General features: G+C 38.0%; 2 protein-coding genes across 12 annotated transcripts in view; one reads left to right on the forward strand and one right to left on the reverse strand.

Moving 5' to 3' along the window:
- Window positions 1-4,291, forward strand: part of PKD1L3 (polycystin 1 like 3, transient receptor potential channel interacting) — a 70,427-nt gene extending 66,136 nt beyond the window's left edge. For 8 of the 9 annotated variants that reach the window (XM_039851923.1, XM_039851924.1, XM_039851922.1 and 5 more), the window contains one exon: window positions 119-1,061. In XM_039851923.1, the coding sequence (XP_039707857.1) occupies window positions 119-387 (269 nt within the window). In that variant the 3' untranslated portion in view covers window positions 388-1,061. Of the gene's footprint in view, window positions 1-118; window positions 1,062-2,543 lie in introns of those variants that run through there. The other variant, XM_039851920.1, reaches the window with a different exon arrangement.
- On the reverse strand, window positions 345-22,581 carry IST1 (IST1 factor associated with ESCRT-III). Of its 3 annotated transcripts, none has more exons than XM_039851961.1 (10): window positions 22,444-22,581; window positions 10,954-11,056; window positions 10,339-10,519; window positions 9,524-9,611; window positions 6,377-6,460; window positions 5,743-5,853; window positions 4,590-4,793; window positions 3,974-4,066; window positions 2,848-2,893; window positions 345-1,741 (listed from the first exon to the last, which is right to left on the reverse strand). In XM_039851961.1, the coding sequence occupies exons 2-10, from the start codon at window positions 11,039-11,041 to the stop codon at window positions 1,542-1,544; spliced, it is 1,095 nt and encodes a 364-aa protein (XP_039707895.1). In that variant the 5' UTR covers window positions 11,042-11,056; window positions 22,444-22,581; the 3' UTR covers window positions 345-1,541. The 3 variants fall into 3 exon arrangements, with proteins under 3 accessions (XP_039707895.1, XP_039707897.1, XP_039707896.1); XM_039851962.1 differs by having other exon boundaries at window positions 354-1,741; window positions 2,848-2,854; XM_039851963.1 differs by lacking the exon at window positions 22,444-22,581 and having other exon boundaries at window positions 10,950-11,056.
- Between the last annotated feature and the right edge of the window lie 1,942 nt (window positions 22,582-24,523).

Raw genomic sequence — 24,523 nt, forward strand, 5'->3', positions numbered from 1 at the left:
TGGGAAACAGGAATGAGTCAGAAGTGAGCTCACTTCAGCTTATTAAACATACATGCATGAGATCTGGCTGATGAGGAATGCATTTGTAACACTGTGCTCCTTGCTCTAATTTAATTAGGTTCTGGACCCAAGCCAGAAGCCTCTACAGTGATGGAGAGGAGTAACCAAGCAAACGCACAGATGCTACCTAGGCTTGCTGACATTGAAACAGGCTCTTTACTGAGAGAGGCATCTGTGTCACCCATGGAGCAGCCAAAGGTAAGGTCTGGCCCAACATGGGTCACTTGCTTAACATCCTCCCCACTAAAACGTGAATTTGCACATCACTTGACCAAACCAGTGGAGAAAGCAGGGCACAGAATTTTTAACTTTATTATCAGCTACTAAGTTATGATACAAACCAATCAGAACCATTAAAGAAAAGTTACTTGAAACAGATATGTACAGATAAACAGAAGCCAAAGTCATATCTTCTGATCCCAAAGCCAAACCTGTGGGAAAGGATGGCCTTAGCTAGGGGACAAAGGAGCACATAAGTTAGAAGAGTAAGAGTCTCATCCATTGAGAAAAGCTGCAAACAACTAGCCACATGGGCACCAAAATCTTGACATCACTTTTTAAAGGTTCTCTTAATCATATAAAGTTTTCAAATGAAAACAGGAACCCCTCTTCTCTTTAGGCTTTCCAGCTCACTATTCAAGAGACTTGAATACTTTTATTAAGGCAACTGGAAGCCCACCTTAGCCTTGAATGGTGACAAGTGCCCAATATGTGACTTATCCTTCATCAGTAATGCAGTCTAACAGAACATGCTATGGGAACAACAGGAATTTATACAGTGCTGCCCTCTGGTAAAAGGGAAACATAGCACGCAAATAAAGCAAAAGGCCACAGAGGGCTCCCTGAGAATCCAGCAGAACTGAGAGGACTTCAACTTTCCAAATAAACTGGACCCAGGTGGAATTGTGCCCTGCAGCAAGGAGTAGTGTATAAGCCAATGAGAGGACCCAGCTTCCAAGGACTGTTACAGTGGCTTCCTGAGTCATTTTCTCTCTCCCATTCATATGAGTGGAAAAAAATACACACCTTGGCCTTGATTCTCACTCACCACAAATCCCTCTACACAGAGAGAACTGTTTCTAAGTCTAGAACCTCAGCACGAGGTGGGGATACTTCATGAAGTACTCTCTTCCAGTGTCCAGCCATCTTTGGCAGCTTTTCTCACAATGCTTTTACCTTCTCACTCCCCTGTGGAGGGATGGTGGAACAGGTGAGGCGAGAACCTGGGATCTCACTGATGGGAAACGGGTAAGCACAGCTCACAGGAGACAGCTGCTTCGGCCTCATAGTGTCTTCAGTCGTTCGTCTCTTAGGAGCAATAAAGAACTGGAAAGCAGCAGAATTTGGTAGAGCAGGAAGAGAGCCCAGAGGAAGAGTGTGCTCCGTAATGGTTAAGAGATGAAACGGAATTTCATGGAGATTCTTTGTTACAAGGAGAAACTGCTCGGTCTCAACTCCCAAACTTGCCTGGTTTAAGAGGCCTATGTTTTCTTTTTCAACTCTTCAAATCTCCGAGAAAGATCATCAAAGTCAATGTCCTCCGATGCTGAGGTATTGGCACCAGCAGATGTGGTTGGTAGTGTATCTGGCACAGATGGCAACTCTGGTAGTACAAAGTTGTCGTAGGTATCCACAGGTCTGGAAGGGGGCTTTGCAGAGGCTTCTGGCTTGGGTCCAGGACCTAATTAAGGCAAGGAGCACAGTGTTACAAAAGCCATGTGGCTGAGATCCTCAGAGCCCCCAATCCCCTTGGGCAGAAAAAATAAAACCACCAAAAATTATAGGAGAAAACTAGTTTTTTTAAATGATTAATACTTAATTCTAAAGGTAAGTACACATGAGCATCCATTTAAACAAACTGTCCCCTTTGACAAAGATCTGTTCCCATAACAAAGTCCAAGGAGTAGTACTAGAATGAACAGCTGTTAAAGGCTTAAGGGAAAAAAATTTAAGGAATGTTAACATTAATCTTATTTGATATAATAGGATCTGATCTATATTTCTAGTCTTCTGTTTTGTATTTTACAAGTTAAAGTCACCCCTTCCTACCTGCTGTTTCCATTTACTGCTAAATGCTAGAACAGGCAAACTATAATTTTAAAAAAGAACAGTGCTCACGTCTGGGGTAGAGGAGTAGAGCTGACTCTGGAAAGGAATTCAAGGGAACTTTCCTGGGGGGAAATGTTCTACACTTCACTGAGGTGGTGGTTACATATCACACACAGTGTGTATGTGCATATACCCACACATCAAAACTCATCAAAATAGACTTTTGTGTATTTTTGGATGTAAACTATACCTCAATAAAACAAATGTCTAATTTTAAAAAATATACGCCCTCTGGGTTTCTGGAGTACTGGGCAGTTTACTGTTTGAGTGGGTGGCTACATGAGCATGCCTGCTTCTTTGGAGAGTCGCTGAGCTATTCACTTATGGTTTGTGTATATTTACCCCTCTTAAATGCCCTTTTTAAATATTTCCAGGCACAACTGAAGCTGAAGCAAGAGGAATATAAACTTGAGAGTAACTGAAAACCAGAAGTTGAAAAGCTATGAGTGAAAAAGAATGACACCACTAACAGAAACAGGGAACTTGGGAGAGTCTTTGGGGCCAAGGAAGATCTCTTCATTTTGGAAAAGGGAAATCCTGAGTTCTATTTTTGCTATCCTGCCTTTGGACAAAGGACAGGGAATGTGGACTGAATGCCACAGACAGGAAAATAGTCTGAGAGAGGAGCATAATGAGAAAACAAAAATCAGCACTGAGCCTTGAGGGTTTCTGACTCACCAATAATCTGTGCAGAAGAGACATTCTTATCAGCATTGTCATCGACCTGAAACACAAAGACTGTTACCAGAGGAGAAAGTGCCAACAGGTTACAAGCCCTTGCATTTTCCAAAAGCTAAGCTGCTCAGCAAAAGCAACAGAACCTGCTCCAAAGAAACTGCCCCTCCACTCTTTCCTGAATTTCCAGACAGGTATCATGTTGAATTCTTAACTGCCAAGCAGAGAAAAAGAAAAGTCTTTACTACATATACCATAACACCTCCTTATACTGATACCTTCACCTTCCAAGCAGAGGGAAAGCACTAAACCACTGAATTCATCTCCAAGAACCAAGTTCTCAAATACTGATGAAGTTTTTCTAACTCATTCCTAGAAACAGTTGTTGCAATGGTTCAATGCGTGCAAGACAGAAACCTAAGAAAAACTCAGGCCCAACATAAAAACCAAAGGAAAGAATACTTGGCAAGCTCAAGAACAGGGGACTCTCCCTAGATGAATGATTTCCACGGCAAATGCCATACTATTTTGTTTTCTCAGTAATGTATCGTGGAAACAGGTCTCAAAAGGTACATACTGAGAACACAAAGGCTTGCAAAAAACAAGTCATCTAATTCTAAAAGCTGTTAAAACTGCCAATAGTTCAAGGCATTATCATATTAGCTACTAGTAGCAAGTTTTAACTAAAATAAAATGAAAAATTAATGCTACAGGCTAAAATTTACTATCTAGATACTTCTGTATAAAACAAAAATCTGATCACTATGCTTTTACAGAGTACTGAGCAACTTATAAAACTGGTATTTTAATTATGATATTGTAGCACCAAGTGATTCTCCACAGCCCACCCCCCACCAAAAAAAAACTGGTTAAGTGCCCTACCAAAACTTTCTAAGAGATCTGCAGCTCCCTCCTGATTCCTGGCTGAACTGCAGACAAAGCACTGCCACCAATGATGCTGCCACCACACCCCATTTCCAAAGTAATGTTAAAGCAACACAAGAATCCAAAGCAAGAACAATGCCAGTACTAGGAGTTGATCAAAACTTTGCCTTCCCTGTGGCCATTATTATGTTCTCTTCATGGGATTCGCTCTCTTGCTGCTTATAAAAGAGGCTCAGGCACTTACAGATTCATACGATGGGGGAGTTGCTGGTATCTGAGGTGGATGAATACTGGGAAAGGCCTGATAAGTCCCCATTGGCAATCCATTGAAATCCGACTGCAAGAGAAGAAAGGCAACATCAAAGACCCTGCAATTTGCAATTTTCTTGAGGTGTATGGGAAAGGAAAAATACATATACATATACAGAAGGTCCTCAGATAACATGGTTTCGTTATAATATTGATAAGATGCCATAGAAATGTAACTATTTCTATCCAATGACCTAGAGTAAAATTGGATTTCATAAAAAGTGTAATAAATGATTATTCATTTTTGGAAAAAGTTACTAGTATGCCTGCATCGGGTCCCAAAGATGTTGGGTGAAAAAACTACATGAAAATGAGCCTTTTTAGCACCCTCTCCCCAGATTCTCCCACTGCATTATTTATAGCTGAACCAAAAGACTTTCTCTAAGTCCCAATGATTTTTTTCCCACAATATGATCATTAAACTAATACCAAATGTTCTTACTGCTAAATCCTCTTGACAACCTACAATACCTGAGTGTATTTACAAAGCCAACTTGTCATCTTTTGCTACATTTTCTAGAGCTTACATCCACACTTATATGTATACTTACTGGTCCCTTTGGAAGCGGGTATGAGAAAGGAGTATTTGGAGATGGCATGGGCATGGGCATAGGCATTGGCACTGTTCCAACAGGTCCACCAACTGGTGCTGTGAACCCACCCCCTCCTCCTCCTCTTCCAGGGCCCCCTTTCTTCACATCATCTGTGAATCCAACGTCAATAAGATCTGTCTCTACCCCAGGGGGAGCTTCTGCCTGAAAAAAAGAAACTCGTATCAGCCCACACCACACGCTAGCTTCCAAGAAGGAGATTAGCAAGAAGGAAGTTTACTGGGGATAATGACATGTGAAGAAGTGAAGGGAAGCAGGGCTAAGCAAAGGAAGAAGTTGTCATGCAGTCAAAGGCCTCAGCCAATTCCCCAGAGAGGTCTTGAGCCAGGATGGGTGCATAGTAGTGTCTCAAACTGTGTCAAAGGGACAGAATCTTTAAACTCTGGTACTGACCAGTTACTAAATATAAGCTGCTCCCAGGAAAGGCTTTAGGTAAGGAAGCTCTCTCTTCTGAAGGCCACTGCTGGAGGGATACTCAGCTGTGTATGAGCTACCAGTCACCAATACTCTCCAAGGCTGGGGGAAATAAATGCTTCTGTCCTGAAGTGTGTATATTTGGGGTTGTCTAAGCAACATATCAAAGCATCTACTATACCCCCATCAACCTTAACTGCTGAATGATTATTATTTGCATATTTGCCCCCCTGACACTGTAAGATTCTCAGGACAGGGACTTTGCTTTCTTATCTGTATTCTCAGCTTTCTGTGCATTGTCTGGCACAACTCAGGTGCCCAATAAATGTTTCAAGATCTGTTCTGGGTCTTAGGGCATTCTTGCTACCCACAGGGAGATTCACAATTCCTGAACTTCAACAAAAAGTAGAATACCATTTTATATTTGTATCAAGCTTTGTACCTTTTCAAAATGCTTTGTCATTCATTTCATGTGGTCCTTAAAAATAGTGAGATATGCAGGAATATTTATTATTACCTAAAAAGGCACTAACTGGACAAAGGCTTAACCTTTCATACACAACTATTACTGCAAAGAATATGGGTATTTTTCAAAGACCCATTCCTATGCACTCTGAAAGACTCTAAACTTACCATGTAACAGTGCCTGTTTCAAATTGAAAAATAATAATAAACTTACCATGACCACAGAGTCAGGCTCATAGGGCACATTGTAGTTCTTGGCAATTTCAATCAGGTATCTCTCCACCAGGATTTTGGGTGGGGCTTCCACGCTCAGTTTGTGCATTAACTGTAAGTAAAAGCACAGAATTAAGTGGTATCTATACCAATCAGCCTAAGCCTAGTACCTGTCTCACTTTTAAACTTTGTTCCTCTCATTTTAAAGGTAAATTGAGAAGAAAAAGTTTCAGACCAGTTAAATGATTTTTTTGCCAGTCACAAAGCCTATTGCAAGACCCATGTATTTCTCTCATTCTCTGGTTACATATGACCCATGTATTGGTAAAAGATTAATACCGCTGCCTTCCACATTTGAATTCATCCCCGCCTCACTTCTACTTCCACAAATTACAAGGGGCACAAAGGACAGAGGCCAAATAAGGAAAAAAACAGAATGACAGCCTCACGATCAGAAGTATAGGCCCAGGATGAGTTGACTGCCCTGCCCACCAGAGAGCCTTCTTCTCACTATGAAATGCGCAAGCCTGGATTAACTTTACCACACAGTGGGACTTGCTAGAATCACTGCAGCCAATAAAATAACCAGTCCCCACCCTGCCCACTGCTTCAAGTTTAGCAAGAATGTTCGTTACCCTGTCATTTACAGTTCCAATCTGGTTGGTCTTACATAACTTGCCATATTCCTTGCTATACTTGGCACAGAGCTGATCAGCAACCTACAGAGAAAAAGAAACAATAAATAGAAGTGGAAATTACTCCAACAGACTGCTTCAAGCTTCCTCCTATCAACAGTAAACAGGCTTCTAGTACAGGATTTCCAAATAACTGGGCCCTGTAAAACTTTAAGGGGTATAGACTTATTTAGTTTTTTGTTTATGCATCCATCCACTGAGCTGCAACTATGTGCCAAACTCTATTATAAGCTGTATAATATACACTGTAAATACCATGAACAAAAACAGACATTGTCTTACAGTCTCTGGGGAGAACAGTCATTACTCGGTCACACGAATAAAGATACATATGCAGCTAACTGCCATCAAGGAACATATTATCAACAGCTTATGACAGCAGAATCAAATCTGATTAAGAAAAATCAGCTAACTATAGGGAGTGAGCACAATGCAATATGCAGATAATGCATTACAGAACTTTATACTTGAAACTCATGTTATTAACCAATGTCATCCCGATAAATTTAAATTTAAAGAGTGGGGGGAGAGGGAGGAGAGAGAGAGGGACAAGAAGAGATAAAGAAAAAAAGTAAGGCTTCCTGAAAAAAGTGATGCTTCACCAAAATGTAAAGATGATTAATAGTTAACTAAACAAGATGGAAGGAAGGGCATTTCAGGAGGGGGAAAAAAGCTTGTGCAAAGGCCTAAGGTGGAAAAACAGGGCCAGTCCTCAAGCTGAAGTAAAGTCAGTAAGCCTCTAGTGCAGAGCCTGAGGGAGGAATGTGGTAGGAAATTAAGGCAAAAGGAGGCCAGACAATACAGGGCTATGTCAACCACATTACAAGTTTTGTTCCTAACACAAGCACAAGAGAAAGATACTAAAGGGCTTTAAAGCAAGGGGTAGTGACAGGATGAGATCAGTGTTTTGAACAGAAACTTCAGTTGTTCTAATGGAATGGTACATAGATTAAAGAAAACCAAAGTAAATATAAGAAGAACATTCAAGAATTACTACAACAGTCCAGGCAGGAGATGACAGTGGCACTGGACCACAGTGGTCCCAACACCTGGGAGCTCAGTGTGGGGGCACTCTCTGTTCAATACATAGACTTTCAGGGATACCTACTACTTAATAAGTTTGTCATTTGTCTTCTGATAATGACTTTTGTTTTGCTTCATATTATTTATTTTTTAATATTAATATTAACATCATTTTTATGGCTTTTGGGTTTGATGGCATTACTCAATGAGATTATTTTTTTAATCTGCCTAGTTTTCTTCTAGTTCTTCTATGGTTTCATTTTTAAAAAATGCAAATCTTTGCTTTATCTGGAATTAATCTTGATATAAAGAGTACAGGAGAGACTAAAAACAAGACTGAGGTTGAGTTGTCCCTTCTCTGCCATTCCTCTGCCCACAAAATTCTATTATTATTCTCCCTACCCTATCAGAATATAGGAGGTTTACTCTCTGGGGAGGTTAAAGGGACTCTGGACTCCAAGTACAGCAGAGATATTTATGAAAACAAAAAGCAAGCATAAGTCTTCTATAAGAGAGGAGTGAGACTTTTGGCTTTCTTATCCTCTGGGCCCTCAGAAATGCTGGTAGCCGGCTTATACCCTCCAGGTAGAAGATAAGAGGATTCTTGTCTGAGAAAAATGACCTATCCAAGGAAAGAAAACTAGTTCTTGACAGTCTGGAGTTCCCTCAAGAAAGGGCTTAGTCAGATCATTCAACAATAAAGGCATTTAGCAATAAGCCCCATCCAAGCACACAGAGGTTCCAATTTCTTTTTAGTGCTTCACTCTAAATATAAACCAACAATCAAAGATCACCAAAATTTGGAGAACAGTGTCTACTATAAAATTGTCTAAATCTAAGAAACAGAAAATAAACATTACAGAAATAAGATTAAAAAGAAACCATCGTAGTCTCAGAGAATTAAAAGACATTGTAGCCATAATACAAAAATAATAGAATATATAAAATATTCAGAAAATATTTAAAGAGCTCTTAAAAAATAAAAACAGAAGGAACTCTCAAAACATGTATTGGGAGATAAGACTGAGAATCTTCTAGAGAATAAAACAAATCGGCAAAAATGTAGAGAATACAGAAAGAAAATAACTCACGTGAATTGTTTTCAACTGAGTTGGTACCATATCTGTGTTGCGGCAGACAAATTTTTAATCGTCTCTTCTGCCAGACTCTAAGCTACAAGAGTAAAGTGGGTTTCCTGTTTTGCTCACCACTGTACTCTCAGTGCCCACCTATTTCATAACATCTGCTCAATAAGTATTTGTGAAATAAATAAGGCAAAACATCTGTTACCTTAATGTTATTTTAACTTTACTAGTTTGCAGTTGTATAAGAAATTTTCTATTTGTATATGCTTAAATTTAACATTTGTCAAAAATATATAATAAACGATGCCACTTTTAAATGAAGCTAGAGCTGCCATGCCAGAAGAAGTGCCTTGCATGTCTTATTCCTCAGATCTTCGGAATGCTATAACAGGGCAAAATAACCTTTGGACTGGCCTTAGGGCAACAGTGTGTCCCAAAACACTGTTTGCAAAGATAATAAGAAAGCAGTTACTATGACTAGTGGACTGAAAATTTTAAATATTGTTTAGAATTAACATCACTATGTTATCTGCACCAATAGAAATACCTTCCTTTTATTGATATAACTTTCCCCTTCTCTTAAATACCCATTGCCTTTGTCTCCTAATGAACACTATTTGGGCTTTTCTGCCTGAATCAGTGCATCTCGAATAGCTATTCTTATTGATCTCAAGTGCTTACTGTCTCTCATTTTGAAAGGACTTTTTTAAGTTAACATATTACAATAAACATAATTTAAGACAAAACTGAGGATATAGGAAACTCTGCTCTTTAAAAAAATGATTCAAGTTTGCAAAACGCTCTTCTATTTTATGAGATAAGGCCTGACAAGGAGGAAGAAACAAATTTACACAGCCTGTGCCAAAAGCAGCATGAGAAGGGTATAAAAAACCTAGTCAAATAAGCAGAAATGACTTATGTTAGCCAACCTTTCTAACAACATGAAAAACCAGACATCACTAAAACTGGTTATACTCACTATTTTCAACTCAGCCACTTCTGACTGAAGTCGAGGAGCAGCCCAGATAAGTGTAGATACAGATTCAGCTAGACCAGAATCTAGCTCCCTAATTAAGGGAAAAAATAGAATTTAACATTCTTTGAAACAAACCAACAACCCTAATATTCACATCATATACCTGATAGCCTTTAAAGGTATTTCATTAATCTCATTAAATTTTCGATAACTCTAGACTTCTAGCTATTTTCATCACCTTATTTTACTTCTGGGGCAACTCAAACTAAATGACAAGCCCAAGGTCACAAAGTCAGAAAAATGGTTCACCCAAGACTCAAACTTAGGCCTCTTAAGATTCTATATTTTCAACAGCTGTCTACACTGAGATCATGCCTTTGTGCAGATATGGGAAAAAGGTCCATGTGAAACAGTACCTTAGTACTAACCCCATACATGTAGAAAGAGACCACTATTACTCCTTTCTCAAATTCCAGAGGTAATCTGATTTAGGTCTTTGATCAAAATATCTTACGTCATTACAGTTATCCAAGATGAATAAATCCTACAGATCTGAACAGCACCGTGCCTGTCATTAACAATACTGTATTGTGTGCTAAATTTTTTGGTAAGAGGGTAGATCCCATCTTGTGCTCTTACAAAAAAGGGGGGGGATACTTTTGGAGGTGATAAACATTTATTGCCTTGATTGTGGTATTTGTAATACAGGTGTATGCATATGTCCACACCCATCAAACTGTATACATTAATTATGTGCAGTTTTTTCTATAGCAATCATACATCAATGAAGAAAATAAAAGAGACCAAAAAAATCTTACTTCATTGACTGGATGAGGCCAAACCGAGCCAGCAGCAGGTCACAATAGAGTTCCAGGATCTCCATGGCTTCCACAAGGTAGTCTTCTCGTATAATATGCTCCACTCGGATGCGAGCTCGTTCATCCTTCCCAGCAGCCAGATAGTCAGCAATCTCTTTCCTTGCTTTCTGGGCCAGTTCCGCTAAGGCACAAATCCCACTCTACTCACACAGCAGTAATACACTAGGCCCTGGCTTGCAAGGAGACCTCTACCTCAACAGAGAGAAGTGGGTGTTTTCTACTACATCCTAGCTCACTCTCTCTTAGCAAATCTAGTCCCATCTCACCTAGTCTAGAATTTGCTGCTCTATCTAGGTGACCATATTATTTGTGTAGCCAGAAATTTCTACCTCAGAAGTCATGTTACCTATTGCATAGCAAGAGTATGTCCCTTTCCTGGCAACAAAGTGATTCAGTAGAACCAGTCACAAAGGACAGGAGAAATGTAGCCAAAGTTTAAAGGATATGGAATACCTAAGACTTCACAGAAGTAGCCTGAAAAAGCCAATACTGGGGTGCTAGGACTCAGTGATGCATTTCGGGAAAGAAAATGTAAGGTGATCAAGTATTACTCACTTTTTTTTTTCTCCAAAAGTTTAAGACGGTTTATAACTAATCTCAAATTGACTCGTAAACGCTCAGCTTTAAATCCAGAGCCCAGCATGCTGTGTTATTCCTCCTGGAAAAAGGTAAGAAACACAATGACTATTTTCAAGTTAAAATCTGTTCAAGAACTAACAACAACCAATTAGAAGATGGATTATTGACACTACATACCAGAGTGGTTTTCTAATACACGCAAATGACATGATCTGGTTGACATTTTTTAAAGACCATTTTGGCTGTGGAGAACTGATTGGGGGAGGATAACAATGGAAGCAAGAGGGCTGAGGAGAACACTGTTACTACCGTCCAGAGAACAGATGGAAGTAGCCTGGACTGGGGTAGTTAGCAGTGGTGGTGGTAGAAGTGATTAGATTTAAGATCTGTTTTTGAAGGCAAAGCTGAACGAACTTGGTGATGGATGAAATCAGTAACTAAGTATTGGTGTAGGAATAGGGTGATAAAAAGAAAAAGCAGCAGGAAGGCCTCCTACCTCTCCCAAAAATTTCATCAGAGTTGTGATAGGAAAAGATGATCAAATTTAGAACCAAAGTCAAAAATATCACCTTAAAACTGAAAGCTCTTCCTCTAAGATCAGGAACAGCAAGGATGCCAACTCTCACCAGTTATTTAACATAGTACTGGAAGTCTTAGCCCAAGCAATGAGGTGAGAGCCATAAAAGGCATCCAAATTACGAATGAAGTAAAACTGTCACTTTTTGCATATGATTCTATATAAAGAAAATCCTAAGACTATTAAAAACAATATACAGTAAAGTTGCAGAATCCAAAAACTATATACAATATTTGCAGTCCTATATATTAACAATGAAATATAAAAAAAAGAAAATGATTCCATTTGTAATTGCAACAAAAAGGATAAAATACCTAGGAATAAACTTAAAAAAAGAAGTGAAAGACCTATGTACTGAAAACTAGAAGACATTATTGAAAGGAACTGAAGACGACACAATGAAATGGAAAGATAGTCCTGTGTTCATGGATTGGGAGAGTTAATATTGTTAAAATGGCACAGCAAAAGAAATCAACAAAACGAAAAGGCAACCAACCAAATAGAAGATACCTACAAACAATACCTCCAATAAGGGCTAACATCCAAAATCTATAAAGCAGTCATACAACTCAACAACAAAAAACGATACAATTAAAAATATAGGCGGAGGATCTGAACAATTTTCTCAAGACATACAAATGCCTCAGGTATATGAAAAGATGCTCAACTTCACTAGCTACCAGGGAAATGCAAATAAAAATCACAATGAGTTACCACCTCACACCCGGTAGATTGGCTATCATTAATAACACAAGAGATAACAAGTGTTGCAGAAGGTGTGGAAAAAAAGAAACTCCTGTACACTGCTGGTATAAATGTAAACTGATACAGCCACTATAGAAAATAATATGGAGGTTCCTCAAAAAATTAAGAACATAGTTACCACATGACCCAGCAATCCCTCTTCTGTATGTCCACCTAAAAAGTTTGAAAACAGCAATCAACAAACTCGAAGACAGACAACAGTATGGTGGTTACCAGAGGGAGACAGGGCTAGAAGGAGGTTGAAGAGGGTAAAGTTGACAGAAAGAGACAGACTGTGGGTGGTAAGCACACAATGCAATTTACAGATGATGTAACTTATTAACTAATGTCACCCCAATTAATTTAATTAAAATTTTTAAAAAATGTTCTCACCTTAATTCTTCAAATCCTCTAAGTCTCAGCCTTTAAAATAAAGCCAGTGCCCAAGATCACAGAAATATCATTAACATCTACTCACATACAAAGAGATCGACAAAGGGTTTAAAAGACCAAGTTTAAAAAAAGCTGCTCTATAACAGAAGGCTATTTTACCAACTTTCATTATACAGTAGAGTTACAATGAACAAAACCACCCGAGACTTTAGAGTATACTATTGTGTATTGACCACTGTGTCAAACAACACAATTCCTATTTCTCTCAATTCTTGACTTGAACTCCAAACCATGTAATATCCAAACAAAAGCTAGGTCTAACAAAGTAACCGAAGAGTAGACAAACCAAACAAGATAGCCAACATAAGGAAGACCACTAGGAATAGTATTTACCTGCTTGTGCATACCACTAACAGAAAATATCAGATGTATTTTCCTTTTGTGAAACTGCCTCCAGAAGCTTTTACACTACACTTAAGAATTAACCAAGCCCAATAAACAATAGGACTTATATGTCACAAAATATCTGAATTATGTTCAATCCATTCATCATGTATTTACTGATTATCTCTATGCCAGACAATGGCTAGCTGCAGGAGATAAAAAGATAAATAATACACAGTCCTTGCCTTCAAAAGGAACTTATATTCCATTGGGAAAAAAAAGCTAAGAAAACCTGGCAACTATAATGCAATACTGTTTGGTAGGGACTATAATTCTAGCGTGGTTCTGAACCAGAAGTGATATTGCCCTCTAGAGGACATTTGGCAATGACTGGAAACATTCTGAGTTGTCATGACTGGAGGGGATGCTACTGGCATCTGGTGGGTAGAGGCCAGGGATGCCGCTAAATATCCTACAATCAGAGTTCTACTGGAAACAGATGGCATCAAAACCCTGAGTAATTTGAGAATTTCATAAAAAGACTACTTACAATGGTGTGGGATAAGGTTTAGAGAAACCAACAAAGGATAGTGTATTGCCCCCAAACTATTAATACATCTAGGCTTGAAGGGGGCAAGATGAATAACTGGAATCTGGAGAGGGTACCTATATGGAGAGGGTCTCTAGAGAAGAATCATGATCATTGGTAGAGGCATCCAGACAATTTGCAAAAACTTGGCAGGGATGGAGAAGGGGAATAAATACCTAGCCGCCACTCCACCTGCCTTTTGGTCTCCTGCTTGGTACCTCCCATATCCCCCAATTGGAAGCCAGAAAGCAAAGGACCCATAGACACAGTGCACATGGGTGAGCCCTGAGGGACATACATCAGAGGAAGAAGGTTCTAGAGGAGAAAACAAAAGATATCCAGCACAAAGACTATAGTTACACAAGACCAGATGAGAAAATTGAAGATAAATGAATTGTCTAAGAACACTGTGTTTATGTCCTTTCCACAATAACTACAGTATAATAAATATAACTTAAGTTCTTACCATATAATCTCTAAAGTCCTTCCAACCCTAAGATTCTGAAGGATACTAGAGATCCAACTGTCCTGAATTAAACGGAATAGGCAAAAAGGCATAGACAACTGAGATTCTTCCTCAAGATATCTCTCGGAAAATTTTAAAAATCATGTAAAGTTTTCAATGAAAAATAAATGCAATCCATTTTATTCATTATTTATTCAATTAGTATTTATAAGCATTTTACTATGTACCAGAAATTGTGCTAGTTTTGTAGGTAAAAAGATAAATAGCTGTGTCTTCTTCCTATCATACACACAAAAAACATTTTCTCCAAAGATGATATACGAATAGCCAACCATATGAAAATATATTAAATATCACTAATCATAAGAGAAATCCAAGTCAAAACTACAATGAAGTATCACCTGACACCCATTAGGATGGCTACTATTAAAAAAGAAACGGAAAATACCAAGTGTTGGTAATGCTATGAAAAAACTGGAGCCCTTGCGTACTTACTGTTGGTGGGATTGTAAAATGGTAACCACTATAGAAAATAGTATGGCAGTTCCTAAAAAAATTTAAAACAGAACAATCTCACTTTTGGTTATACATCCAAAAACTGAAAGCAGGGTTTCAAAGAGACATTTGTACATCTATGTTCATAGCAGCATTGTTCACTACAGCTAAGAGGCAACCCAAATGTCCACTGACGGATGATACACACACACACACACAGAGGAATATTAGCATTATTATAACAGTCCATGTTGTAGCATGTGACAAGATTTCCTTACTTTTTAAAGCTGAATTAGTCTAATTAGTCTAGGCTCTATTAGTCTATTAATATTCTAATAATATTTATAATGGTATTTAACAAAATCTATGCCTTAATGTATAAAGTAAGTAAATTTATGAATTATCTTACAATCCAGCAATCCCATTCCTGAACATCTATCCCCAAAGAAATTGCACAAAAGACCATGAAGACACATGCAGAAGGAGACAGTGGTAGTAAGGAGGTGGAGAAATGTTAAGTGCTCATTACAAGAAAATGGATAAAATGTGACAGAAGTATATAACAGAATACTATACAACAGTCAGATTTACTGAACAAGCTATACTTAGAGGAACATGGGCAGGCCTTAAAAACAAAAGCAAAAAAATAAGGAACAGGGTTCCAAGTTCAGTGTCTCACACACACTAAGCAAAGCTATAAAACCTGAAAAGCTTGGAACAGCTTTTCGAGAACTCTGAAAAGTAAATAATAGCAGCTAGATGGAGAAGACTAGAATTTGAAGTACCAACAAAGTGGCAGGAGTTTATCACTTTTTTTTCCTGATAGTCCCTGGCCTATATGCAAGGCAGCCTGAAACTCAAACCCGAAATGAGCACTGGCAAAGAAAGGAAGAGCATCGAGAGCAGCTCTCCAGTCCTGGCTTGAGGAGCTGGAAAGGGACAGAGAGTGGGTGAAATACATCAAACCAGGAACGTCAACCCACACAGGAAAAGAAAACCAACACACATCAATGCTGACATTACACAGATGCCAGAATTAACTGACAAAGACGTTAAAACAGCTACTATAAAAATACTGCAACAAGGGTAATTACTCTTAAAATGAATGACGTCTCAATATAAAAAATACAAAGATAAAAAAACAGAAACTTTAAAAGCAAAAACTACAATCAAAGAAAGAAACTCATTGTACGGGCTCTATAGCTGAATGGAAATGACAGAGAAGCAAGCCAGTGTACTTGAAGATAGATTAATATAAAGTATCCAATCTGAAAATCTGAGATAAACAACATTGAAAAAAGTGAACAAAGCCTCACAGATCTGTAGGATATATAACATATTCTGATAATAATATTTGTATTATCAGAATCCCAGAAAGATGGGAGAAAAAGTGCAGTACAAAAAAAATTATTTTTGGCCCTTTGAGCCACGCTTCTCTTGCTCAGGCCCACTTCCACGTCTGGAAGGGTACTTTCCCTTCTAATAAAACTTTTCTTTTCTACTATTAAAAAAAAAAAAAAATTATTTTTAACTATTGGCTTAAAATTTCCCAAATTTAGCAAGACACAAATCTACAAATTGAAAAAGTTGAGGGAACTCCAAACATAACAAACCCGAAAAATGCATACCCAGATGCATCATAATCAAACTTCTGAAAACAAAAGACAAATTTTAAAAATACTAAAAGCAATCTGAGAAAAACACATTATCGACAGATGACCTATTCAAATGACTATGGATTTCACATCAGAAACCGTGACAGCCAAAAGGAAGTAGATCGGTGCTGAAAGAAAAGAACTGTCAACCCAGAATTCTATATCCAGTGAAAATATCCTTCAGAAATGAAGGTGAAATGAAGTCATTCTCAGATGATGGAAAAACCAGTAAGAAAACTTGTCACCAACAGACCTGCTCTAAAGAAGTTTTTCAGAAACCTGAACATTGAAATAAAGATGTGGCAAATATCTGCATCCTACATTACAGAAATGGTAAATATCTGGGTATACATAATATATGGTCTTCTCGTAAGCCTCTTAAAATGTACTTAACAATTAGAAGCAAAACGAGTAACATTACCTGGTGCGGTTTGCAATGTATGTAGATGTTAATATACCAGATAATCACAACGTGATGGGATAAGAGAGACAGGTTAAAGGGACCTATATAATGTCGATACTCCATAAGAAGTGGTAAAACACTGACTCTTAGCACCTGTGAAAAGTATGTCTATTGTAATCACTAGAATGACCCGTAAAACATACTATACAAAAAAATACTAAGAAACTCAATAGATTTTAAACTAGAACACTAAAGTGTTCAAAATAACCCAAAAATATGGCAGGAAAGCAGAAACCAATGAAAACAGAGGGAACAAACAGAAAACAATAAAATGATAGACCTAAATTCAAATATATTAATAATTACATAAATAAGTAGAAATGGTGTAAACAAAACACCTGAAAGGCAAAAATGGTCAGAACAGCCTCCAAAACAATCCAACCAAATACTGTCAATAAGAAACTTACTTCAATATAATAAATAAGTAGGTTAAAAGTTTTTGTTTTTAAGGAATATCATGCAAATGCTAGTAAAAAGAAAGTTGAAAGTTTGTTTCTTCCCCCGCCACCACCCATTTTAGTACAAGCCTCCAGTTATAAAATAAATAAGTCATGGAGATGTAATGTACAGCACGGTGACTACAGTTAAAACAGTATTGCATATATGAAAGTTGCTAAAAGAGTAAAGCTTAAAAGTTCTTATCACGAGAGAAAAATCTTGTAACTGTGTGGTGAAAGACATTAACTACACTTACTGTGGTGGTCATTTTTGCAATATATACAAATATCAAACCATCATGTTGTATAATGTTATATGTCGATTATACCTCAAACGAAGAAACTTGGAGGGGCTATATTAATGTTAGACAAAGTAGATTTCAGAGCAAGGAAAATCCAGGGAAACAAAGGGACATTATATAGTGAAAAAGGGTGACTTCACCAAGAAAATACAACAATCCTAAAAGTGAATGCATGTAACAACAGAACTTTCAAACACATGAATCAAGAACTGAAGGACAGGAAAGGAGAAATAAACAAATCTCTAATTATAGCTGGAGACTATATACCTCCTTCAGTAAATGATGAAACTAGTAGACACAGTATTAGCAAGGATGTAGAACTGAACACCACAACCTACTGTATCTCACTGACATTTTAGAACACTCCACTCAATAGCAATGTACATAGAACATTCATGAATGTAGACTATATCCTGAGTATAAAACTAACAAACTAAATAGAAATGAAGTAACACAAAATGTTTTTAAACATGATGAAATTAAACTAGAAATCAGTAAGATAACAGAAAATTTCCAAACACCTGGAAATTAAGTAACATACTTTTAAATAATCCATGAGTCAAAGAGGAAGCTGTAAGCAGAAAAAAATTCTTAAAGGTTTGAACTTCAAGAAAACGAAAATTAAAATATAACATCAAAATTTGTGGAATGTAGCTAACGCAGGGCTTAGGGAGAAATTTACAGTACTAAATGTTTATCTTAAGAAGGTCTCAAATTAGTAACCTAAGTGTTCACCATAAGGAACCACATAAAGCAAAATTAACCCAAAGAAGAAATAAACAATGAAAACAAGGCAAAAATCAATGAAATTAAGAGAGTAAAAATAGAGAAAAATCAATGAAATCAAATGCTGGTTCTTTGAAAAGATTAAAAGTTTAATAAATTTGACCTGAAAAATCCACAAAATCACAAATTATCAGTATCAGGAATGAAAATAGGAGATATCACTACAGATCCTACAGACATTAAAAAAATGACATTATTACCAACTTATATCTGTAAATTCTACAATGAGACTAAAACGGACAAATCTCTCAGATATTCAGTTCACATAAAGAGAAAGTGTAATTGCCCATATGTTAAAAAAAAAAAAAAAATCAAACCTAAAATTAAGAACAATCCCAAAAGAAAATCCAGGTCTCAGGGGCTTCTCCATTAAACATTTAAGGAAATTCTATCAAACATTTAAGAAAAATTGGCACCAATATTATGTGAACGCCCACGACTCAAAACTGGCATAAGAATTAAATGAAAATTTGTTAAGAATTTAGAACAGTGCCTGGTACACAGTGTTATGTGTACCCAGTAGTCTCTGTATAAACATGTGTTAAATAAAATAAATTCCAGCCAAGAGAACTATACTTAAAGAAAAGGCCTTGGCCCATCATTTAAACATTAGCTGATAAATGGACTTTTATGTGTTTTAGGTTAAAATAAAATGTTTAAGGTATGCTTCGTATCTTTTCCCCTATTTTAACTTTTTTTTATTTACCTGTTTCGACCTCATTGGAGGATTTCAACTGTATATAATCAGTATAGCTCCTTGAAGGAACTATTTCTGTGGTTCCTTTGTTATCCTCACACTGCCCACTATAGTGCTTTGTACAAAGCTGTCACTCATTTATTATGTTAACTGGTAGGAAATTTAAGTAAAAATAAGATTTTTAATTGCACTAATTTACATAATTTAGTTTTGTTTCAGATTTAAGGAAAGGAAAATAATTTGTCAAAGTATTTTGTTAACTTAAGTTTTCAGTATTTTCGACTTTCAGAAATTAGATTCCTATTCTATAGAAAATAATCATTAAAGATAATGACACTAAACCACAAAGATAATAACTAAGGACATGTCCTAAATAATTACCAATATATAAAACAAATCATTAGCCCCAAAACTTGTCTAATACAAAAGATCGATTTAATTATCATTTCAGGATTTGAACCTGTTTCAAAGCTAACTACCATAAACTTTGTATCCTGAATGATTAGGAATATTAATTTTGGGAATAACCTAAAAGTAATAAAATATTCTAGTCAACAGTTTTATACACAAACATCTATATACATAAAACATATAAACAAATACATGTATATCCCACATACTAATATTGCCTGATACCTAATTTAAAATTCTTTTTTGATTTAGAGGTTATTCTAAGATCACTTTGTGTCTCAGTATCTTTACAGCCATTCACTCACCAAACATTTATTGAGTGCTATTCTATCAAGTACTGTGCAAAGACACCACAGACGAGACATTTAAATAACACCTGATCCTAGCGCTTCAAGCTCACAATCTAATGGGCATGAGTGACATAAAAACTATAGGACACATTAAACTATAACATAAATCCTATTAAAAGGACTATAAACTAGTGATTGCAAAACTACTTCTCTGTATTCTACCTTGTTTATATACTTTACTACTATTTTTATTAGTGTAACACCATTATGTCACACATTGGTCAACAGCCTCATGTGCCCTTCTTAGCTTTTTCCAATCCCTCACTTTACCCCAATCTTTAACATAGGAACAAAGAACTCATCTAGTCCCTCTTTTATCACTCAAATCCAGAAGCCTTTTAAAGTTGGATAATTCCTCCATTCTGAATAAGCAAAGGTGTAAAACCATGAATTAAGTCATTTCTCACCCTACTGGGCAACTCAGAACTGCTGCCCCAAATAGTGAAGCTGCCCATAGGTAGTAATCCTGAAAGCTCTATTTAAAGTAGCTAAAAACAGCAAAAAAGGCCCTGAAGTCCTAAGAAACCAGTTTTAGAGTCTGTAACTCCAAAAGTACCAAGTGGAGAAGAGAGGCAACACAGTAAATAATGACTAGAATATTCTGTAGTATATAAGAAAACTTTTGTATTTGAAATGCATTTTGTATTTCAAATGTATTATTTTATTAATCCTGAACACGTCTTTCTTATAAGTGATATGAACAGTTTTAGGTATGACCACTGTACTGCAGCTATGAATATGTGGCATAAGAGTATGAACAAGCTAAAAGGCATTTCCAACATAATAGAATCCAATCCTTAAAACCATTTCATTTACAGAATGTTGTTTACTGTATTTTTCACACTATACAGTAAGCTGTAATCAAATCACTAACCTAATCAAGGTTGAAAATTCAATAAAGAACCAGAAAACCTGTAACATCATGTGTAACTCTCAAGAACAGTACAGACTTCAGAATTCAGAGACCATCAAGATTTTCTGGAAGGAGATATAAACACTGAAATGTGCAGGCATTTATGAAACTATCCTTATCTTGTTTCTCAATTAAATTAATATTAAAAAAAAGAAAATAGCAGAAAATTAGGTATACTTTTTATCAAGTGTTTTTCTTACGGCATATTTTTACAAAGTTGTAATCATAGACTCTGAACCCTTTTATCACTTACCGTATCTGTTAGTCTTTATAATGTTATTTTAATGGCTGCTTAATATTCCACTGAGTAATAATTTTTTAATTAATTCCCTAACTTTTTGACATTTGTCATATATATGCTGAAATTAGTGTTCATGTGCTTACTACTTTAGCTGTACTTGAAATTGTTTCATTAAACTACACATTATTTCCTAATTTTAAAATCAGAATAGACTATATGTAATTGGGATTTGATTCTGATTTTAAAGGGAATGAGGACTTTAAGCAGACTAGAGTTGGGGTTCTAGAACTCCTGATCATTTAGAAACCAGAGGCAAAGGAAGAGAGGAAGAATAATTTGGACAAATCAGTATTTTAAAAATGAGAGGACTTAAGAAAATGAGTGACTTTAAAATGTAATACTAACACTGAGGTTTCAAAAAATTGGTATTCTCAAATAGAAAGATATTACCAACTCCTATCCCACAAGATGTGGTTCTGAGAAAGCTGTAAAAACAAAATTTCCCATGGACTATTGGTGTGAGGATACAGAAGTCAAAAGCCTTCTACTTGCGGGGAGGAGATATATACACCCATATATATCAGCGATTATTTTATAAAATAAATACATACGGGGATTTAAATAAAAGAAGCCTGGCCCTGAACTGATTATTAATGAAGCTGGATGAGGGAATACATTATACTCTTTACTTTTATGTTTGAAATTTTCATAATACAAAATTTAAAAAATAATAAATATGTAAGCATAACAGAAAAATTACAATCCCCAAAGAGTTAAGACCAGCTCCTAATTTTAATTTTACTACTCGAGAGTGAAAGCTGCTCTCCTGGGCCTTTCCTATTACCTAATTATTAAACAGACGCTCTGGCGTCCCTATCCCTGTAGAAGTTTATGCCGTTCGAATTTAAAGTCCTCACCTCCAGCACCCCGGAAGAGATGCGCTGAGAACACAAAGAGGGGCGAGGACAGGGCCATGGGCTCCTCGCAAGGTCATCAGGTAGGCACGGAGGTCTGCTAAAGGGGGATGAGGCCGCTATTCGCTTCAACTAAAGAAAAAGGCACTTTCCTCCGGCCAAAGGGGCCCCAACACCGGGCCGCCTCGAAACCAGCCCAGGAGGACGCCGGACTCGAAGGCGAACGAGACCCTCGCGTGCACTAGAGACAAGAGATGGGGTATGCGTGTCGCTTTTCAGGGCGGTAAGCGCAGGCCGAGCCCTTTCACCGACGAGTGCGGGGCCCAGGCCTCGGCATTTCCGCCCCAGGGAAGAGACGCCTCAGGACAGGGAGGACAACAGGAAAGTTTCAGCGGCTTCAAGTATATCCCAGACCAGACGCCTCCAAGCTGCTCGCGGCCCTGTCACACCCTCGGCCTCTTAGGTGGCCTCCAGGGCCGCAGCCCCTCCAGCCTGACCTCCGGCCTGACCCCCACCATGCAGGATCCTTCCCTTTCTCTTCCTCTGCCCCTCCCAGGGTCGTTTGAACCCCGCATTGGGGAATTCCAAATCCAGAGCGCAGTGCGAGGAGGAAAACAAAGACCCCTGACGCTCAAGATGCCACACTCACCAGACCGAATCCAGGCGTGAAAACGACCGGGAGAGACTCCGGAATCAAGGTTCAGCATCCAAAATGGCGGCTACCTCGGCCTCAGCACAGCAAACGCGGGCGGAGGGATCCGCAGGGCTGAGCTAGCCACGCTCTCCTTCCCATGGATTGGCTGCGCGCCCGCCGCTCTCGGGACTCACACTGAAAAGGCCTGGGGCCTCCCTCGCCCAGCAGCCTTTGGAGCCAGTGCGGCCGGGGACTACTTCCCGCGGCGGATGCACGCGTAGTGGCACGTTAACAGCACTCACACTGAGTCACCTGCTGGGGGCGTGCCTGGGGGTTCGCAGTTCAGGGTGGCTCCAAGAGAGAGGCTGCGCCTAGTACCTAGTTGGGGAATTTTCCAGTTCTGGAAAAACCGGCTTTGAACGTCCTTGCAAACACTCGGAGTTGCTCCCTGAGATTTTTCTGCCTTGTCTCCTCCAACTCTGCTCACATTGAGTGCTTTCCCCCTGAATCTCAGTTTCTTTTCTCGTGGTGGGGGTGGGGGGAATGGCTGAGCAGGTTTTGCTCCTTTGACAGTTCATTGCCGCTTATATCAGGGGATTCCCCAACCCCTGGGCCACAGTGGTACCGGTCTGTGGCCTGTTAGGAACCCGGCCATACAGTAGGAAGTGAGCGGCAGGCAGGCAAGTGAAGCTTCATCTGTATTTGCAGCTACTCCCCAGCATTAGCGTCATCGCCTCAGCCCCACCGCAGATCCATCAGACGTTCATTCAATTCTCATAGGAGCACTGGGCCCCGGTGCCAAAAAGGTTGAGGACCGCATATATAACCCTTCTTCCTCCCTTAGTCGCCTGCCATCTCTCCATCTATGAACTCTGATACCCTTGCACCACTTTTAAAGGAAGTATGATTGATTCTTCAACCAGAATCTCTGCAGTCTATTATTTAATTCAGTAATGTTTCCTAAGCACCACATTCTCTGGGAATTTACTTTATCTCTGTGTTCAGAGGAAACTTTTGCATTTAGTTATTTTTGTTTTTAATTTGAAAACCATTCTCTAGGCTTAGCACTGGAAGAGGCTTTCTCTGCTCTTGGCTTCTAGAAGAAGGTAATCCTGCCCCCTGCTACAGAGACTGCATCTACTAAGAGTCACTAAATTATGATGCGGTCATGTGACAAGTATGGAGCTAAGCTTTACCACGTGAGATTTATATGCATTTTGAAATACTGTGCCTTTATAACACTTGTAGTATTTCTAAATAAAACCAGGTTCCAAAACCTCAAAATACAAGGCGTTTGGTTCCTCTAAAATGTGCGCGCGCGAGGGTGGAGGGTTTTGAAGTAAATAGATGCATAAATAAGTCTGTTCTGCAATAAGATAATGGCATTGAAAAAAAAAAAAGTGAGGGCGGACTGCTTGAATTTGAAGAGCCTTAGAGACATAGCAACCAAATGTACTGTGTGTGGACCTTGCTTAGATAAAGATTCAAACAAACCAACTATAAAAGACATTTTTGAGATAATTGGAGAAATTAGATTATGCACCAGGTAGTAGATGACACCAACCACCCAAAGAATTGTTATTTCGTTAAGTACAAAAATGGCATTGAGATTTTATAAGAAAATGTCCTTTTTAAAAATTTTAAGAAATGCATAATTGTTTAATTAGATGAGTTATTATTGTACTATTTTCTCCACCTTTAAGTATGTTTTAAAATGTTCATAGTCAATAATCGAAAGGTGGAAGTAATGCAACTGTCCATCAATTGATGACTGGTTAAACAAAATATGGTACATACAATGAAATAGTATTCAGCCTTAAAAATGAAGGAAATGCTACAACATTGATGAACCTTGAAGGCATTATGGTGAAATAAACCAATCACAAAAGGACATATACTATATGATTCCACACCTAGAGAGGTCAAATTCAAAGAGACAGAAAGTAGAGTGCTGGTTACCAGAGGCTAGAGGAAAGGGAAAGTGGGGAGTCACTGTTTAATTAATGGGTATAGAATTTCAGCTTGTGAAGATGAAAAAGTTCTGAAGATGCGTGGTTGTAATGGTTCTACAACAATGTGAATTATTTAATGCCAC

Source organism: Pteropus medius, unplaced genomic scaffold (assembly GCF_902729225.1).
Source record: "Pteropus medius unplaced genomic scaffold, Ma_sr-lr_union100, whole genome shotgun sequence".
In the NCBI taxonomy this organism is placed as follows: domain Eukaryota; kingdom Metazoa; phylum Chordata; class Mammalia; order Chiroptera; family Pteropodidae; genus Pteropus; species Pteropus medius.

Excerpts from the sequence above, each read along its gene's own strand:
- IST1 (XM_039851961.1), bottom strand. The coding sequence starts at position 11,041 with ATGCTGGGCTCTGGATTTAAAGCTGAGCGTTTACGAGTCAATTTGAGA. Across the intron at positions 6,461-9,523 it reads AAGTGGCTGAGTTGAAAATA|GTTGCTGATCAGCTCTGTGC; the intron begins GTGAGTATAACC and ends TTTTCTCTGTAG. Across the intron at positions 4,067-4,589 it reads ACCCGCTTCCAAAGGGACCA|TCGGATTTCAATGGATTGCC; the intron begins GTAAGTATACAT and ends CTTCTCTTGCAG.